Genomic DNA, 16,087 nt, shown 5'->3' with positions numbered 1-16,087 from the left:
GGCATTTATACACCATGGAGCATTACGCAGCACTAAAAAATGACAAAAATCATGGAATTTGCAGGGAAATGGATGGCACTAGAGCAGATTATGCTAAGTGAAGCTAGCCAATCCCTAAAAAACAAATACCAAATGTCTTCTTTGATATAATGAGAGCAACTAAGAACAGAGCAGGGAGGAAGAGCAGGAAGAAAAGATTAACATTAAACAGAGACATGAGGTGGAAGGGAAAGGGAGAGAAAAGGGAAATTGCATGGTAATGGAGGGAGACCCTCATTGTTATACAAAATTACATATAAGAGGTTGTGAGGGGAATGGGAAAAAAACAAGGAGAGAAATGAATTACAGTAGATGGGGTAGAGAGAGAAGATGGGAGGGGAGGGGAGGGGGGATAGTTGAGGATAGGAAAGGTAGCAGAATACAACAGTTACTAATAGGGCATTATGTAAAAATGTGGATGTGTAACCGATGTGATTCTGCAATCTGTATTTGGGGTAAAATTGGGAGTTCATAACCAACCTGAATCTAATGCATGAAATATGATGTGTCAAGAGCTTTGTAATGTTTTGAACAACCAATAAAAAAAACAAAAACAAAAACAAACAAAAAAAAGAATGCTGTGAAATGATCAAGTTCAGTCAAAAGCATGTATTGGATTTAAAAAATAATAATATCGCAAAGGCCATGAGGGACAGTTCCTTCTCTGGGAACTCTCAGTAATTAATGTGAATTAATGACAAATTATTGTAGTATCATGTGTTTTTACATAGAATGTTTTTACTTCCTAATAACTTAGTTAGATACATGAGGTTATCAATCTAATCTGTTCTTTTCATGTTGGTTTGAAATGATATTTAAAGAATAATTTACTGTTCTCAATATTTTTTTTTACCAATTTTTAAAGTTCATACCATAATTAAATAGCTATTGCTCAATAAATACTCAGGATTCTACCTAATTAAACAAAAAAATACATTTGTCCATCCAAGTTTAAAATAACTGAAGTTCATTTAAAAGTTTTTTCTTTTATATTAGGTAAAGATATATACATATATAAACATTGCATTGTTATTTTTATACATATTTCTATGAATGTCTGTAAGCATCCATTAGTTCTCTTTTATTATTTCTCTCTTTTCTGTTTCTTTTATTTGTTTTTATGTGGTGCTTAGGATCAAACCCAGGGCCTCATACGTGCTAGGCGAGTGCTCTACCACTGAGCCCCAGCCTCAGCCCCTCTTTTCTATTTTTTCTTAATGTCAATTATCTCATGCTGTTGCTTCTGGCTCATCTTCCTTTTGTTAGATTTATCCAGTTTGACCTATAAAATTGTATTTCATATTTTTGCCAATCATTGTAATTAATTTTCAAATAGCCTTTTCTCTTTATCTCTTAAAATTAAAAAGACATGGGGCTGGGATTGTGGCTCAGCAGAAGAGCATTCACCTAGCATGTGTGAGACCCTGTGTTCAATCCTCAGCAGCATATAAATATGAATATATAATATAAAGGGAAAAATTAAACAGACAAAAAAAAAAGTCACACTATCCCATATTTTGAAGAGATGGGCCTGGTATCAAAAGGAGACGAATGCAAATAGTAACTAATACCCAACAATGTTAATTGAAAAGATATCTGCCTAAAATGTGGTGGTTACTCAAAATAAATGAATTCTCCAGAACACTAGGTGATAGAATCTCTAATGCTTAAACTGGAGTTGCTCTATGTCAGCAGTTCTCACGGTGTGTGGTCTGAGGAATACTTAGGGAACCCAAGCTTCAGTAAGGGCAAAATTATTTTGATAATAATGAAATAACATTTTACTCTCTTAAAAATGTACAGTGGAATTTCCTAAAAGCTATATGACTCAACAGATTAAACTCAAAAGCAGATAAGGGAATCCAGGTGCCTTGGATTAAGTGAGACATGAAAAAAGACATTGAAGTCAGACATTAAAACAGACATTAAGATTTGCAAATGAAACAATGCTCTTCTCGTGTTTCTTATTTTAAAAATGTAGTCATTTTTCATAAAAACTACATTAACATAGGAAGGTTTATTACTGTTATTTAAAAGTAAATACATGTTCAAAGAGTCTCAATTTTTAATATTGGAAATATTCACAGCTCTTTCTCTCCTAAGCAAAAGCTCTTTGGGAATCTGCAAGAAATATTAAATTTGTAAAGAGATCTGACTCAAAGAAGTTTGAGAATAATTCACAGCCAACCATGGGCACCCAGTGAAGAGGTCTTTAAAAGGCTATCACCTCTGATCATGCAGAATGCTACAGAATGAAGATGACTACGTGAAAGGATTTTGAAAATGGCCCTTACAATCATCATTACTGTGTTCACTAGAGTAAATAGCAGGATGGATAGTAAGCCTTAAAAGCACTTTTTTCTTTGCTTTTCAATATACAACGTGATCAAAATAATATCATTCCTTTAACAGATTTCCAGATCAATAAATAATAAATAGACAGATAGATACATAAATAGCAAAGCTGGTTCTCATCTGGCAGAGAAAACTTTAGCCATTACAGCCATTACAAATTTATACAGGGATTCCTTCTGATCATCCAAGTGGGAAGAGAATACTAGATTTTTTTCCCCCAGGAAAAAAAGGAAAGGAGTAAAAGACTTTACTTTCCATCCCCCCCACCCCATAGGCTCCAGAAGATGGGAGAATATTCCAAATGGACAGAGCAGCAACCTCAGGATGTACACTGTGAAGTCCAGCCAGAGGAGTACATAGTGCAGTAAGCCCATTTGTTTGTTTGTTATTTGTTTGGTCCTGGGGATTGAACTCAGGGGCACTTGGCCACTGAGCCTCTATCCTCATCTCCCCCCACCCTTTTTTTTTTTTTTTTTTTTGGAGACAGGGTCTCACCGAGTTGCTTAGCACGCCACTTTAGCTGAGGCTGGCTTTGAACTTGCAATCATCCTGCGCCAGCCTCCTGAGCCACTGGGATTACAGGGGTGTGCTACTGCGCCTGGCTCCATTTGTTTTTTTAAAAAAGTGCATGTATACACACACACACACACACACACATATGTATATATTTAATATATATATGAATATCTGCAAAATATGTAGAATATGGTCTATCATCAAGAACATCAGTACATAACTAAAATCAGTAAATGAATATTTACTCAGAAACCTAAATAGATATCTCCAAGGTAATCAATTTTGAAAATACGGCTTAAAAATAAAGCCATTTGGATCACAATTTTTTTTTTCACCATTTACCCTTCTTGACTGACATCATCAGCCACACTCCATCCCCAAGGAGGTGCCTTGGAAATCCCCAGTCTAAAAAGGCTCTGCTGTTCTGATGCTTAAATGAGCTTTGCCAACGCCCACTGACCATACTTCTTAGCAAAAGCATTACTTTATACACCAACCAAAGGACTCAAGGACATTTTTAAAAGTACCTCAGCACTTGCTCATCACAGAATGATTTCAGATCATCAAACTGTTTCCCCCAAAATTCCTAAAATTGAACAAAAGATTTATGTAAGTAGCTAACACTTTTTCCTCCACAGAAGAGATACTCCTCAGTCACCGAGAGAGTTCCGAACAAGAACAACTTACCAAAATATCCTTCTCAAGGTGTTTTAGAGCCTGAATATCCTTCTCAAGATTGCTCAACTCTTGGAGAACAAAATCGTGAAAGTGCTGTAGCTTATTGAGTCTGATAAGCATAAAAGCAACACATTTCATGGGGTTTCTGGAGTGTGACGAATGATATCTCACCAGATCTTTATTAAGAACATGGAAGAGGCTCCCTTCTCCTCCTCCTCTTCATGCCTGCTCATCCCCAATCTCCAAACCCCCAACATGCAAACTCCCGGTTCATCTTTCAACAGCATCCGGGAAGCTGGTGTTTCCTTATCATTCTTAGGAGAGCACAGGACAGGACAGATGTCTCCAGGGAAGAGAAAAGACTAAGGGCTCTCCATTCCTTCTGCCTTCCACTTGCTGTCCTTTCTCTATCTGGTCTTAAACTGGCCCTGAAAGCTGTGGTCAGGAATGGGCTCATGACACCATCTTTCCACCTCTGTTTTAGTTCTAGAATTTCTAACAGTTGCCGTTCTGACATATAGATTCCTTATCTGTTTGCTTTTGCGTGTGTGTGTGTCTGTGTGTCTCTGTGTGTCTGTCTCTCTCTCTCTCCTCTGTTAAGGTGAACATTCCACGAAGAGAAGATTTCCTAGAGCTTGCTGCTATAGTTTGGATGTGGAATGTCCCCAAAAGGCACCCCCGTGTTAAAGAACTGGTTCCCAAACTGGTGCTATTGGGAGGCGGTGGAAGGTTTAAGAAGTGCTGTCCAGCTAGGTCACTGGGAGCATGCCCTTAACCCTTGACAAGGACTGTGGGACCCCAGCTCCTTCCCCCCTCTCTCTCCCTCCCTCTCTCTCATGTTTCAGTCATGAAATGAGCAGATTTTCTCTGCCATATGCTTCCAGCATGACTGCTGCCTGGTCACAGGCCCAAAGCAACAGAGCCAACTGATCAAGAATTGAAGCCTCCAAAACCGTGAGCCCAAACAAACTTTTCCTTATAAGTTGATTATCTCAGGCGTTTGTCACAGTCAGAAAGCTAACACTGGTGCTCGTAGCTCTCCTGTGCTGAGCAAGGAGCCTGGTACCCAGAGTCACTCAATGTGCACCTGTTCAATGACTATGTGGCTGACCGTGAGCCCCCGGAGCATAACAGGAGCTCCACAAATCCAAAGTCCTTCCCGGGCTTGTTTGGACAAGTAAACGACATTGCATGTATGTAAGAGTTGGAAAAAATATTACAAATGTCTATTTAAAGTATTCTACCCTAAGAAACTTTCTACTTTAGCAAACTGACTCTCCATCCCTTTCTTCCCTTCCTCATCTGCAGCCCATTCTTTCTAATAAGGCACAATTTCTATACTCACCTCCCCTGCACCACTCAAATCTTTGTTTCCAAAGCCCACTCAAGAAGCACTTCCTTTGAGAATGTTCTGAATTCACTCTGATCGATACAGAATTTCATCCCTCCATTCCCCTTCCCACCCCTCTGAGACTTGGGTGTCTTGGTGCTTCTTGCTCCATGATCACAAGGGGAACAGGTGTGTGAGTGTGAGTGCATGGATGAGCAGCATTTTCTTATCTGATTAATATACATAACATCAAATTTGCTTTTAGCCATCTTTCACTGTGCAGTTCAGTGGCATTAAGTTCATCACACAATGTTCGACAACCACCACCATCATCCATTTGCAAAATTTTTCCATCATACCGAACAGAAACTCTGCACCTATTAAATAGTAACTGCCCCTTCTCTCAACTTTGGAGACCTCCAACGTACCTTCTATGTCTATGGATTTCCATTCATACTCTTGTAGTTACCTCCTCTAAGGAGAATAATGCAGTACCTCTTGTGCCTGGATTCTTTCTCTTAGCACGTTTTCTAGGTTTATCTGTGTCACAGCATGTGTTAGAATTTTAATTCCCTTTTAAGGTTAAATTAACATTCTACTGCATGTCTGTACAATTCATCTACCCAGTATTTTTCACACGTATATCCATGCTTACCCTGTCTTCACACATGGATTTGAAAATTCTTAAGAACAATATTTTGGGATCATATAATGGTAGACAATGAAAGGCTCAAGGAGGATATTTAGTTCATCTTATGGATGCAAAACCAGATACCTGGAGGGGTTGAAGCATGTATCAAACTCACATCTGGCTCAGGCTGCAACTCCTCAGGACCCCGTACAGCAGTCATGAGATAAATATTGTTTGTGAATAATCACATTTCCATGAATTGCTTTGAAATTCAATACTTACTTGCAGAAGTGTATCAGGTTTAAAAGTTTTATTATGCAATTCGGTGTTTTCTTTGCCTTTTCTGAAAGAGGACTCTCACTGTACCTGAACTAAACCATAACAACAAAAACAAAATCATCAATTTGAATTAAACATAACTATATAAGTGTAGTGTGTGCTTTGCATTAAAAAGATTCTGCCTGAACATTATAATATCCATAGTAAACATACTGCCGAGGAACAGTGATGGGGCGCTATTCTGCATACCTTTCAGGAATTATCTCAAGCTTGGTACTAACAAAGAAAAATCAGAAAAATCAGAAAGCACATATTCATGTTGAATACTAAAAGCATATTTTCATTATAAATTTTCTTGCATTGATATTGCTAGTAGTAAGACTTTGGAAGCCTTCTATCTTAGTTAAATGAATGTTGGTTTTTAATCTTGCGGACCAGGCTGTGGGACAGGTTGTAGGTACAGCATCTCAAAGGTCTGCTACCAAGTCTACCTTCAACTCTGTCTCAGAGTCCTCTCCTCCATATGGTCACCCTCTGCCCCTATCTCTGACTATCATCTTGGGTCCAAGTCATTGCTTTCTGAGAGTTCATTTGTCTGAGAAAGCATACAGTGGAACCCAACCATTAGTCTGATGTCCACATATTTAGTCCCGTTGGAGCATATGGACATGGAAGAGCTAGCTATAAATACAAACCGCAAAAATCAGCGACCACAGCTAAGACAAATACACCTCCCCAAAGACTCAGGAGCACCTTCACATATGAAGAATAACAACAGTATTGATGAATATTATATATATGTTACTTTAAACTCATAACAAGCTAATTTTTCTACCTTTGTCTTATTTTCAGCTTTGTTGAGCTAAAATTGACAAAATTATTTATATTCAAGGGGAACATGTGGTGTTATACATACACTGTAAAATGATCATCACAACCAACCTAATTAACATATGCATCACCTTACTGTTACCTGTGTGTGCGCACCATGAGAACACCGGAGATCCACTCTCTTCACGAATTTCAAGTACAATTACCAACTATTTCACACCATGCTGTACACTGGGTCTCTAGAACTTACCCATCTTATAATTAAAAGTTTTGTTTCTTTGACCAACATGTCCCTCTATCCCTCATTCCCCTAACTCGTGGTAACCACCCTTCCTCCCCCTCTGCTTTTGAATTCAACCTTACTTAAATTCCATATTTGAGATCGTGCAGTATTTGGCTTATTTTCTTTTGAACATCCTCCTCCAGGCTCATGAGATAGTTTTTCATTTTTGGCGGATGATTACCTCGTATTTTCTTTTCATTTCTCCAGTGAAGTTTTCCAAGGCTGTGACAATGGCAGAAACATTCAAGTTCTCAGGCGCATATTCCAGAGATGGAGTAGAAATGCCTAACAACAACAAAAAAAATAATAAAATTAACAAATGCTCAAAGGAGATAAGCTTGGTCCAACAGCTTCCCAGAGGATGGAAGAGCGTGTGAGAACCACAGGTAGGAACCACCGATGCCCCACTGCCTGTAACAGTGCACTCGGTGACTCTGGCCATGACTGTACAAGGTCAGCAGGAGCCTCATGCTGCCTCTGACCAAGTGACCTCTCTCTCTGGCATGAGCTTATTTCAACCAGACTCTCTTAGTGCATTACTGTTCCATATAACAGATGGATTCATTTTGACCTAACCATACATTCATGGAATATGATGGGCTCCATTTTGGTAGAGTACTTCCTCTTTCCCTTCTCTCCTTCCCTCCCCTGTCCCCCCTTCCTCTACTCCACGGGTCTTCCATTTATGTTTTCTAAATGGGTGCTTTATAGATATAAAGGTGGAATTCTCTGTGGTATGTTCATATATGTACATAGCATAATTTGGTCAATTCCATCCTGAAATTCCTCCCTTTTCCCATCCCTACTCCCTCCCCCTCCTTCTCTCACTCTCTCCCTCCTCCAAGTCCACTAATCTCCCTTCTGAGTTCCGGGATCCCCTTCCCATCTTTCCCTTTATTTTCATATAGCTTCCACACATGAGAGAACACATTTAACCCTTGACAGAGTCTGGCTTACTTCATTCAGCATTATGTTCCCCAGTTCCATCCACCTACCAGCCAATGCCATAATTCCATTCTTCTTTATGGCTGAGTAAAGCTTCATTGTGTACGTCTACTACACTGGGCTGTTTATATAACTTGGCTATTTTGAGTTGTACTTCTATAAACATTGATATGCCTATATCACTACATCATGCTGATTTTAGTTCTTTGGATAAATAACCAAGGAGTGGGACAGCTGGTTCATATGGTGGTTCCACCATTCCTAGTCTTTTGAGGAATCTCCACACTGCTTTCCCAAGTGGTGGTGTTAGTCTTCAATCCCACCAATAATGTATACCTTTTCCCACACATTTATTACTATCTGTGTTCTGGATGATTGCCATTTTAACTGGAGTGAAATGAAATCTCAATGTAGTTTTGATTTTGATAAATTCAGCAAAGCAGATAGAAGATCAAGATATGAAAATCAATACCTTTCCTATGCTCCAATAATGAATCTGCTGAGAAAGAAATCAGGAAGATAACTCCATTCACTATAACCTCAAAACAAAAAACAACTTGGGAATAAATTTAACCAAAGAAATAAAAGATCTCTATGATGAAAACTATAGAAGAATATATATATATATATATTTTTTGAAGAATACTTTAGAAAATGGAAAGACCTCTCATGTTCTTGAACAGGCAGAATTAAAATGGTCAAAATGGCCATACTACCAAAAGCAATATACAGGTTCATTGTAATCCCCATTAAAATACCAAAGAAATTCTTCATAGAACTAGGGGGGAAAGTCCTAAAATTCATACAGAAGAAAAAGAAAAATCAGAATAGATTACATATTTCTAACCCCCAAAATCTAGTCAATAACTATCAGCTAAAGCAGAGGCCTAAAACTTTAGGAACCTCAGGCCCGAGATTAACTCTAGAAGAGTTAAGAGGCAGAAATATAAATGCTAGGATGGAAGCCTGCTTGCTTCTATTGAAAATGCTAAGTTTTTAGGTGTCTGCAGCTACAGTGATCTGAAAACTATAACTTCCTTGTAATTCAGGCAGGTACACATTTCATGACCATGTATTTATTGCACTCTACTTCAACCGCTGGCTGGGTGCATGACGTTACCTGCCAAGCCGGAGGCTCCCTGAGCAGCGTCTTCTAATCTTGATTGTTTTGGCAAAGCAAAACTCCCATCTGGGACGCCTAAGGGCAAACACAGCACATTGATGACTCCACACACATCCCTTTTGTCCAAAATGTATCTTGTGCTCTTTTCTTCCGTTAATATATAACCTTGACATACAGCAAGTAAAACTCATCCCCTGCCTGTTAATCATTACTTATCATTTGGTGCACCAAATCAAATAAGCGCAGCCCAAGTAAGTATCAAAACACAGAGCCTTCTGATGCAGAGGAGGGGAACAGGCATTCCTTTGTGAGCTCGGTTACATTTATCAAAGCTCGGGCAGATTCCCTAAACAGTGTTTCTGAATAAGGCCATGACAATAAATATCAAAAACATTTCCAGGGCTCTGAGCTCAATGGCAAAGTATCCGGATTTCTAGGCAGAGGGACCTTGGGAAGTTCTTCAGATCACAACCCAGATGTCGCCACCTGCTGGTCACACTGGAGCATTGCACCGAGGCCATCTGATTGATAAGGCCATCTTGGCTGTTCACTTCTCCAGTGACTGACAGTCTCTGCTGATGAGAGCCCTACATTGCCATATAGTGCGGTGCATCACTAAATAGTTTCTATTACAATGTTCACTGGACTCTCCCAATCTTATCAATAGCACCCATTTACAGTGCATTGGCTTTATGCTCTATTTCTGATCTTCTTCACGGCTGGCTTAAACTCCATCATCAGGGCCTCGGGTCCTGCCCAAGGAATGAATACTTACTTCTATCCACATTGCTACACCATGACCTGGCCCGTGGCCATCTCCCTGGAGGATGCCATCAATCCTATGTCTTCAACCTGTCACCTCCCAAATCTCACTCTTGCATCAAACTTGTGTCTCATAGCTCACCCAGTTCTGTTCTTCTCTACTATACCCCCCTTTCTCCATTCTGTACCCTTTAGCTATGATGTTCTGACTTTTCTCCCTTTCTGCCCATATTTCACTAATTCAGCCAATGAACATTTTGTGTTACTATGTGCAAGGAGCTGTGCAAGGTGTTCAGCAGACAGTGGAGAAGCAGAGGAGCATGTATCCTCATCCTTCACTCTGCTTCTTCTACCCTGAGCCCCTTGTGGTCCCTCCTACATCTCAGGCATATTATCATCTCAAGACCTGTGCACTTGAAGTTCCTTCTGATTATCATATTTCTCCCAACTGCCTTAAGGCTCAACCTAACCACCTACCCTAAAATTTCAAGATATCTTCCACATTTTAAAACCCCTTTCCCTGCTCATTTTTTTTAATTTATTTTTTATTAGAATATACTATACCACAGGTTTAACTTCAGTACTCTCTCTCTCCCTCAACCCCACCACTAGATGCTAAGGTCCACCAAGGGCATGCTTTTTTGTCTGTTTCCTTCACTACTAGGTCCCTCACACCAAGAGAAGTACCCAACCCATAACAGATGCTCTATAAAAAAAACCAAAAAACTACTGAATAAGTGAATGAATGCAACAGAATACACAAACTCCTATAAAAAAGATACTTTATATGTTCCAATTTGATCTCTGTAAAATATATAAGAATTTAATTCTTCTCTACTAACAGCAAGAGGAGAAACAGAAGAAACCATAAATTTTAGAAAGAAAGTTGTCCGTTGGAATCAGAGAGGAACTGCAGCAATAGACAAAATATGAACGAGGGAGTTCATGGGATAGCCAAGTTGATATTTTATAGACTTTTCATACAGTGAACATTTCATTAAAGATCACATTTCTACTCTGCAGGACATGGCAAAGAGCCAACCAATACCCAGCCTCTCAACAATGAAACAAAATACAAAGTATAACACTCTCAACTCCATTAGATACCTTATTGAAGCCAGTATCTCCATCTTCTTGTTACATTTAGATTTAGGTGTGCTCAACTGTTGCACAAGTTTGGATGGGGACCTTCTAGGGAATTACGTTGTTTTCAGGGCTAAAGGTCTTTAAAAATCAAGGACAGGATGCAGTTGCAGCTCCCACTGTTTCCACTCCCAAAGCAGAGAGCTCCTGGCTATGGCTCCTCTGTGGTGTCTAGACCCCAATTGGGGTCAGAAAAGACTCTTAGAAGGCCCCCAATTTGATAATGAACAACTCCTACATTTCTTTCTTGGCTGCCTTCTCTGCCCTTCCAGGAAGTTTTCCTTGGTGGTCAATTTGTAGCAATAGCTTAAATCATGACTTTGAACTTAGATTTATCACATCCACACATCACCTAGGGTAAAGCAGGGACACTAGTTACATCCAGTGATAAGAGGAGCCTATAGGCATGGACTGATTGCCCTGGTCAGCCCCTAAAGGAGTTCCTGGGAATTTGTGAACCCACTGAGACACATCTGGATGGACCCCTAAGGGACATGGAAGTCAGTGTCAGTGGGCACATAGAACCCTTCTTCTGAAGCACAATGCGGGGGGATGTTCCTATGTGTACTGCAGGTCTGGCAGGTCCACAGATGACAGCATCCTCCAGAGAAAGCAGTGCTGTGTCATGAGAGGCTGCCAGTCCTGAGGGATGTCACCGGCTCGGCTTTGTTTCCATGGTAACTATACACCTCTTTTAGACTGCGCTGTTCACCATTCTCATAAAAGGGTTAAAACTACATGCACACAACACCTGAGAGTAAACACACTGTGGCTGAATGTGAGTGGCCTCGGGTGGCTCCCTCCGTGTCTTGTCAGGGGCTGCAAGAAGGGGAGAGGCGCTTGCTCCTGCAAGAACTCAGCTTTGTGCATTTCCATGAAAGATTCTGGCCACTCAAGGAATTTCTGAAGTTAGAGTAGGTGGCCTGCTGGGCACAAGTTTTAGTGAACAGTTTGGTGGCCTTGTTGCATTTTGAAAACTCCTGCTAACAAAAAGCCATTAGGTTCAGGCATTTAAAAATATCTTGCTCTGAAGTGACACCTTGTGGCACAGAATGACAAAGGCCAATAGCTTTCACTCAGCAATAGAGGACTTCACCAAAAACTGTCACTGTAATAGTCACAGCACTTTCTCAATGCCAATTCTTTTATTTATTCTACAGATACTTATTAATTACCAAGACTATTAAAAACTTTTGGATGGACTCGTACATTCAAAATCTGTAAATCAATTAATGGTATTTGTGACTGAGTATAAATATTTATTCAAAATCTGTAAATCAATTAACGGTATTTGTTATTGAGTATAACTATTTATTCAAAATCTGTGAATCAATTAACGGTATTTGTGACTGTGTATAAATATTTATTCAAAAATGGAAAAATGCAGAGGTTCATGATTAAGTGTGAGCATTTTCTAGCTTTCTTGCTTCTTTTCCTTGGCAAATACTGAATTCCTCTATGCCAGGCACTGGACCAGACAATCACACCTCGGAATGGCATGAAGAAGCTCCCACCTGGCTCCTGCTTGATTTCAGAGGCCTCTTAAGAAGGTAAAAGAGGGGATATTCATATCTATAAATAAAATTATCCTTTTGAACTGACAATTCTGGGGGCTTTGCATGCATATCAAGAGTTCCAGGGTAAGGTAAACTGGACACGCTGGCACACGCCTATAATCCCAGTGGCTTAGGAGGCTGGGGCAGGAGGATCAAAAGTTCAAAGCCAGCCTCAGCAAAAGTGAGGCACTAAGCTACTCAGTGAGACCCTGTCTCTAAATACAAAATAGGGCTCAGGATGTGGCTGTGTACTGCAGGTCTGAGTGCCCCCGAGTTCAATCCTCCATACCCCCCAAAAAAGATTCCAGAGTAAACATTAACACATAACTTGATATTTGATTGAGGCTGCCATTATGAGTCAGCAGGACACTCAAAATGTCTTAGGGTCTCTGTTTTGGGGACAGGGGTATGCTGGGGATTTAATCTAGGGCCTCACACACTCTTGGCACAAGCTACAGCCCAACTCAAAATGCTTTTACTGAAGGAAGTTACTTGAGCATCCTCTAGAGGGGGAGGTACAGCTGCTTCTGGCCACGTGGTTAAAAAATCCAGGACTGGATGCAATGATACGAAACATTTCAAGTTCTATTATATGTTTTTTGGCTATCCAAAGAAATGAATCAAAGAAACATAACCACTAGTAATGGTTTCTAAAAGGATTTAATGATTTTAGTCACTTATCTAAGACCCATACTTTAAGAACGTTAAAAAATGCGATCATTAGGAGATGGCTTTCTAATTCCTCTATTTTCTTAGAGAATAGCACAAAATAAAGATGTCAGGAATGATGTTTGACTAGTACCAAGACCAATAAGACTGATATTCACACTAGTAGCAGGTGACAAATTTAGCACCACCACACGTCTGCACACGGAGCCTCACGTCAGCATCTCACTGAATCCTCAAACCCCAGGAAACTCTCCCTCCCACCCAGAGATGTCCTCTGCTTCTGAAGGGCCCTACCCAATGGTGAGCATGAATATTTAGTCATTAATATCTGCTCCTCTCTGGCCAGCTGACCTTGAGGTCAGCCTCACCTGAGGGGCCCTCAGTGAAGATAAAAAGACAATAACTAACAGAGTGGCAGAAGTAAGTATGTTCTGCACCATGGTGACCCATGTGACTCTAGTTCACAGTAGCCTGTTACACACCTTATGCAGAATACCAAGAGGAGCTTAAAGGCTCCAAACAAAAAGTAATGATAAGGAAATAGAAATGCCAATTTTTGATCCCTGTTTGATCCGTATATGTTGTATGCATTTATTAAATTATAACATTCTACTCCATAAACATGTACCATTAATTAAAAATCACTGGGCATGGGGGAACACACCTGTAATCCCAGCTATTTGGGAGGCTGAGGCAGGAGGATCACAAGTTTGAGGCCAGCCTTGGTTAACTCAGTAAGACTCTGTGTCTAAATAAAAAAAAAAAAAAAAGTGAAAAGGGCTGGGGGTGTAGCTCAGTGGTAGAATTTTCCTGAGTTCAATCCCCAGCACACACACTAAGTTAATAAATAAATTCAGTAAATAAAATAAAACCCAGGTATAAACTAGATATTTGTCAACTCATACGGATTAAAAGACTCAAAGTAGAAGAATGGGGGAAAAAACATGCATAAGGCATTCGTCAAAAAAAAAGTGTTTCTTTATTGTTGTAAATGAAGTCAAAAATCATTTAGAGATGAAGAGTCACTTCTCAATGCATCTAGAAAAACACTGCCTCAAAATACATTGGATAAAAATGGACAGAACAAAGGGAAACCGACAAGAATCTACAGAGCATTCATGAAATCTGAATGCATAAGGCCAGTCTGATTGAGCCTTCAAGTAAGACCAGATAAATTCTAAAGGAACAATATTATTCAGACTGGGTTTCTCTGAGCATGTGGCTATAAAGTTAGCAATAAATAACAAAAGGTCCGCCCGACCTGCGAGTGCCGCCCTCTCAGGTGAAGAGTATTGTGAAGAGCTCAGAGTGAAGACATTGAAAAGAATCCCCTGAGTATCTCTTGATGTGGTGGTGTCATGAAAATGATTTGTTAAAAATATATAAAGACAGATCCAACATGGCGGCGGGCGCGGAGAGATCAAGTCTCTGACCTCTTCAGCTGCGCGGGCATAGGGAGTCTTAAACCGTCTAAATGCTGTTTGCTCAGGAGCACTAGGCAATGCTGAGCTGACATGGATCTGGGCCTCTCAGAACACACACCGAGCCCGGATCGGCTGAATTCAAGCTCCCGTTCGCCTGCGTCTCGCAGACAAACCGCTGTGACTCAGCACTAAACGATCCCGCTGAAATAACTGGTCGGCCCGTCTGAACATACAGAGGTAAAAGCCAACGGAGCCTTCATAGGCAGTGGCCACAGGATTGAGACGGGGCTTGGGAGAGCCAGTCAGGACCCACCCGTTGCATTGGTCACCCGGCAAAGGGAACGAACTGTCGCCATTTGCATGGGATACCACCATGGCAGAGAACCGACGTCACCAAAATGCAGCAGAGGAGTTAACTTCATTGAAACCGGAGGCGACAGACGCTGAAAGCGAGAAGATCCTGGAACAACGTATTTCAAACACTGAAAGACAATGGATGCCAACCAAGAATTTTGTATCCAGCAAAATTAAGCTTCAGGTATGACAACGAAATAAAAATCTTTCATGATAAACAAAAGTTAAAAGAATTTGCAGCCAGAAAACCAGCACTGCAAAGCATCTTGAGCAAAACACTACACAAGGAAGAAATGAAAAACAATAACCAAAACCAACAGTGGGAAGTACCTCAGTAAAGACAGAGGGCGGGGGGAAAGCTAATCATGGAGAAACAAACTAAATTAAAAAAAAAAAGATAAGTAATCAAACATGGCTGGAAGTACAAACCATATGTCAATAGTAACTCTAAACGTTAATGGCTTAAACTCTCCAATAAAGCGACATAGGCTGGTAACATGGATTAAAAAAACAAATCCAACAATATGCTGCCTCCAGGAGACACATCTGATTGGAAAAGACATACACAGGCTGAAGGTGAAAGGTTGGGAAAAAATATACCACGCACATGGTCCTCGTAAGCAAGCAGGGGTGGCCATCCTCATATCGAATAAAATTGACTTCAAGACTAAGTTGATCAAAAGGGATAAGGAAGGACATTATATACTGTTAAAAGGAACCATTCACCAACAAGACATAACAATTATCAATATTTATGCACCAAATAAGGGTGCTGCGACGTTCATAAAACAAACTCTCCTCAAGTTCAAGAATCAAATAGACCACAACACAATAATTATGGGTGACTTCAACACACCTCTCTCACCATTGGACAGATCCTCCAAACAAAAGTTGAATAAAGAAACTATAGTACTCAATATCACAATCAATAACCTAGACTTAACTGACATATATAGAATATATCAACCATCATCAAGTGGATATACTTTTTTCTCAGTAGCACATGGATCCTTCTCAAAAATAGACCATATATTATGCCATAGGGCAACCCTCAGTAAATATAAAGGGGTGGAGATAATACCATGCATTTTATCTGATCATAATGGAATGAAACTGGAAATCAATGATAAAAGGAAGGAAAAATCATACATCACATGGAAGATGAACAA

The 16,087-nt window shown here is 40.0% G+C and overlaps 1 protein-coding gene across 1 annotated transcript in view; it reads right to left on the bottom strand.

Annotated features, from left to right (window-relative positions):
• Window positions 1–16,087, bottom strand: part of Sycp2l (synaptonemal complex protein 2 like) — a 106,511-nt gene that overhangs the window by 6,635 nt on the left and 83,789 nt on the right. Inside the window, exons 26-31 of the mRNA XM_071613860.1 lie at window positions 14,878–15,024; window positions 9,008–9,085; window positions 7,124–7,227; window positions 5,832–5,920; window positions 3,598–3,697; window positions 3,438–3,496 (exon numbers count right to left, since the gene is read on the bottom strand). Of these exons, the coding sequence (XP_071469961.1) occupies window positions 3,438–3,496; window positions 3,598–3,697; window positions 5,832–5,920; window positions 7,124–7,227; window positions 9,008–9,085; window positions 14,878–15,024 (577 nt within the window). The remainder of the gene's footprint in view (window positions 1–3,437; window positions 3,497–3,597; window positions 3,698–5,831; window positions 5,921–7,123; window positions 7,228–9,007; window positions 9,086–14,877; window positions 15,025–16,087) is intronic.

The sequence above is a fragment of the Marmota flaviventris genome, chromosome 6, assembly GCF_047511675.1.
Source record: "Marmota flaviventris isolate mMarFla1 chromosome 6, mMarFla1.hap1, whole genome shotgun sequence".
NCBI classification, from domain to species: Eukaryota; Metazoa; Chordata; class Mammalia; order Rodentia; family Sciuridae; genus Marmota; species Marmota flaviventris.
Note: the sequence above shows the minus strand (reverse complement) of the source record. Positions and strands in the feature narration are given on the sequence as shown.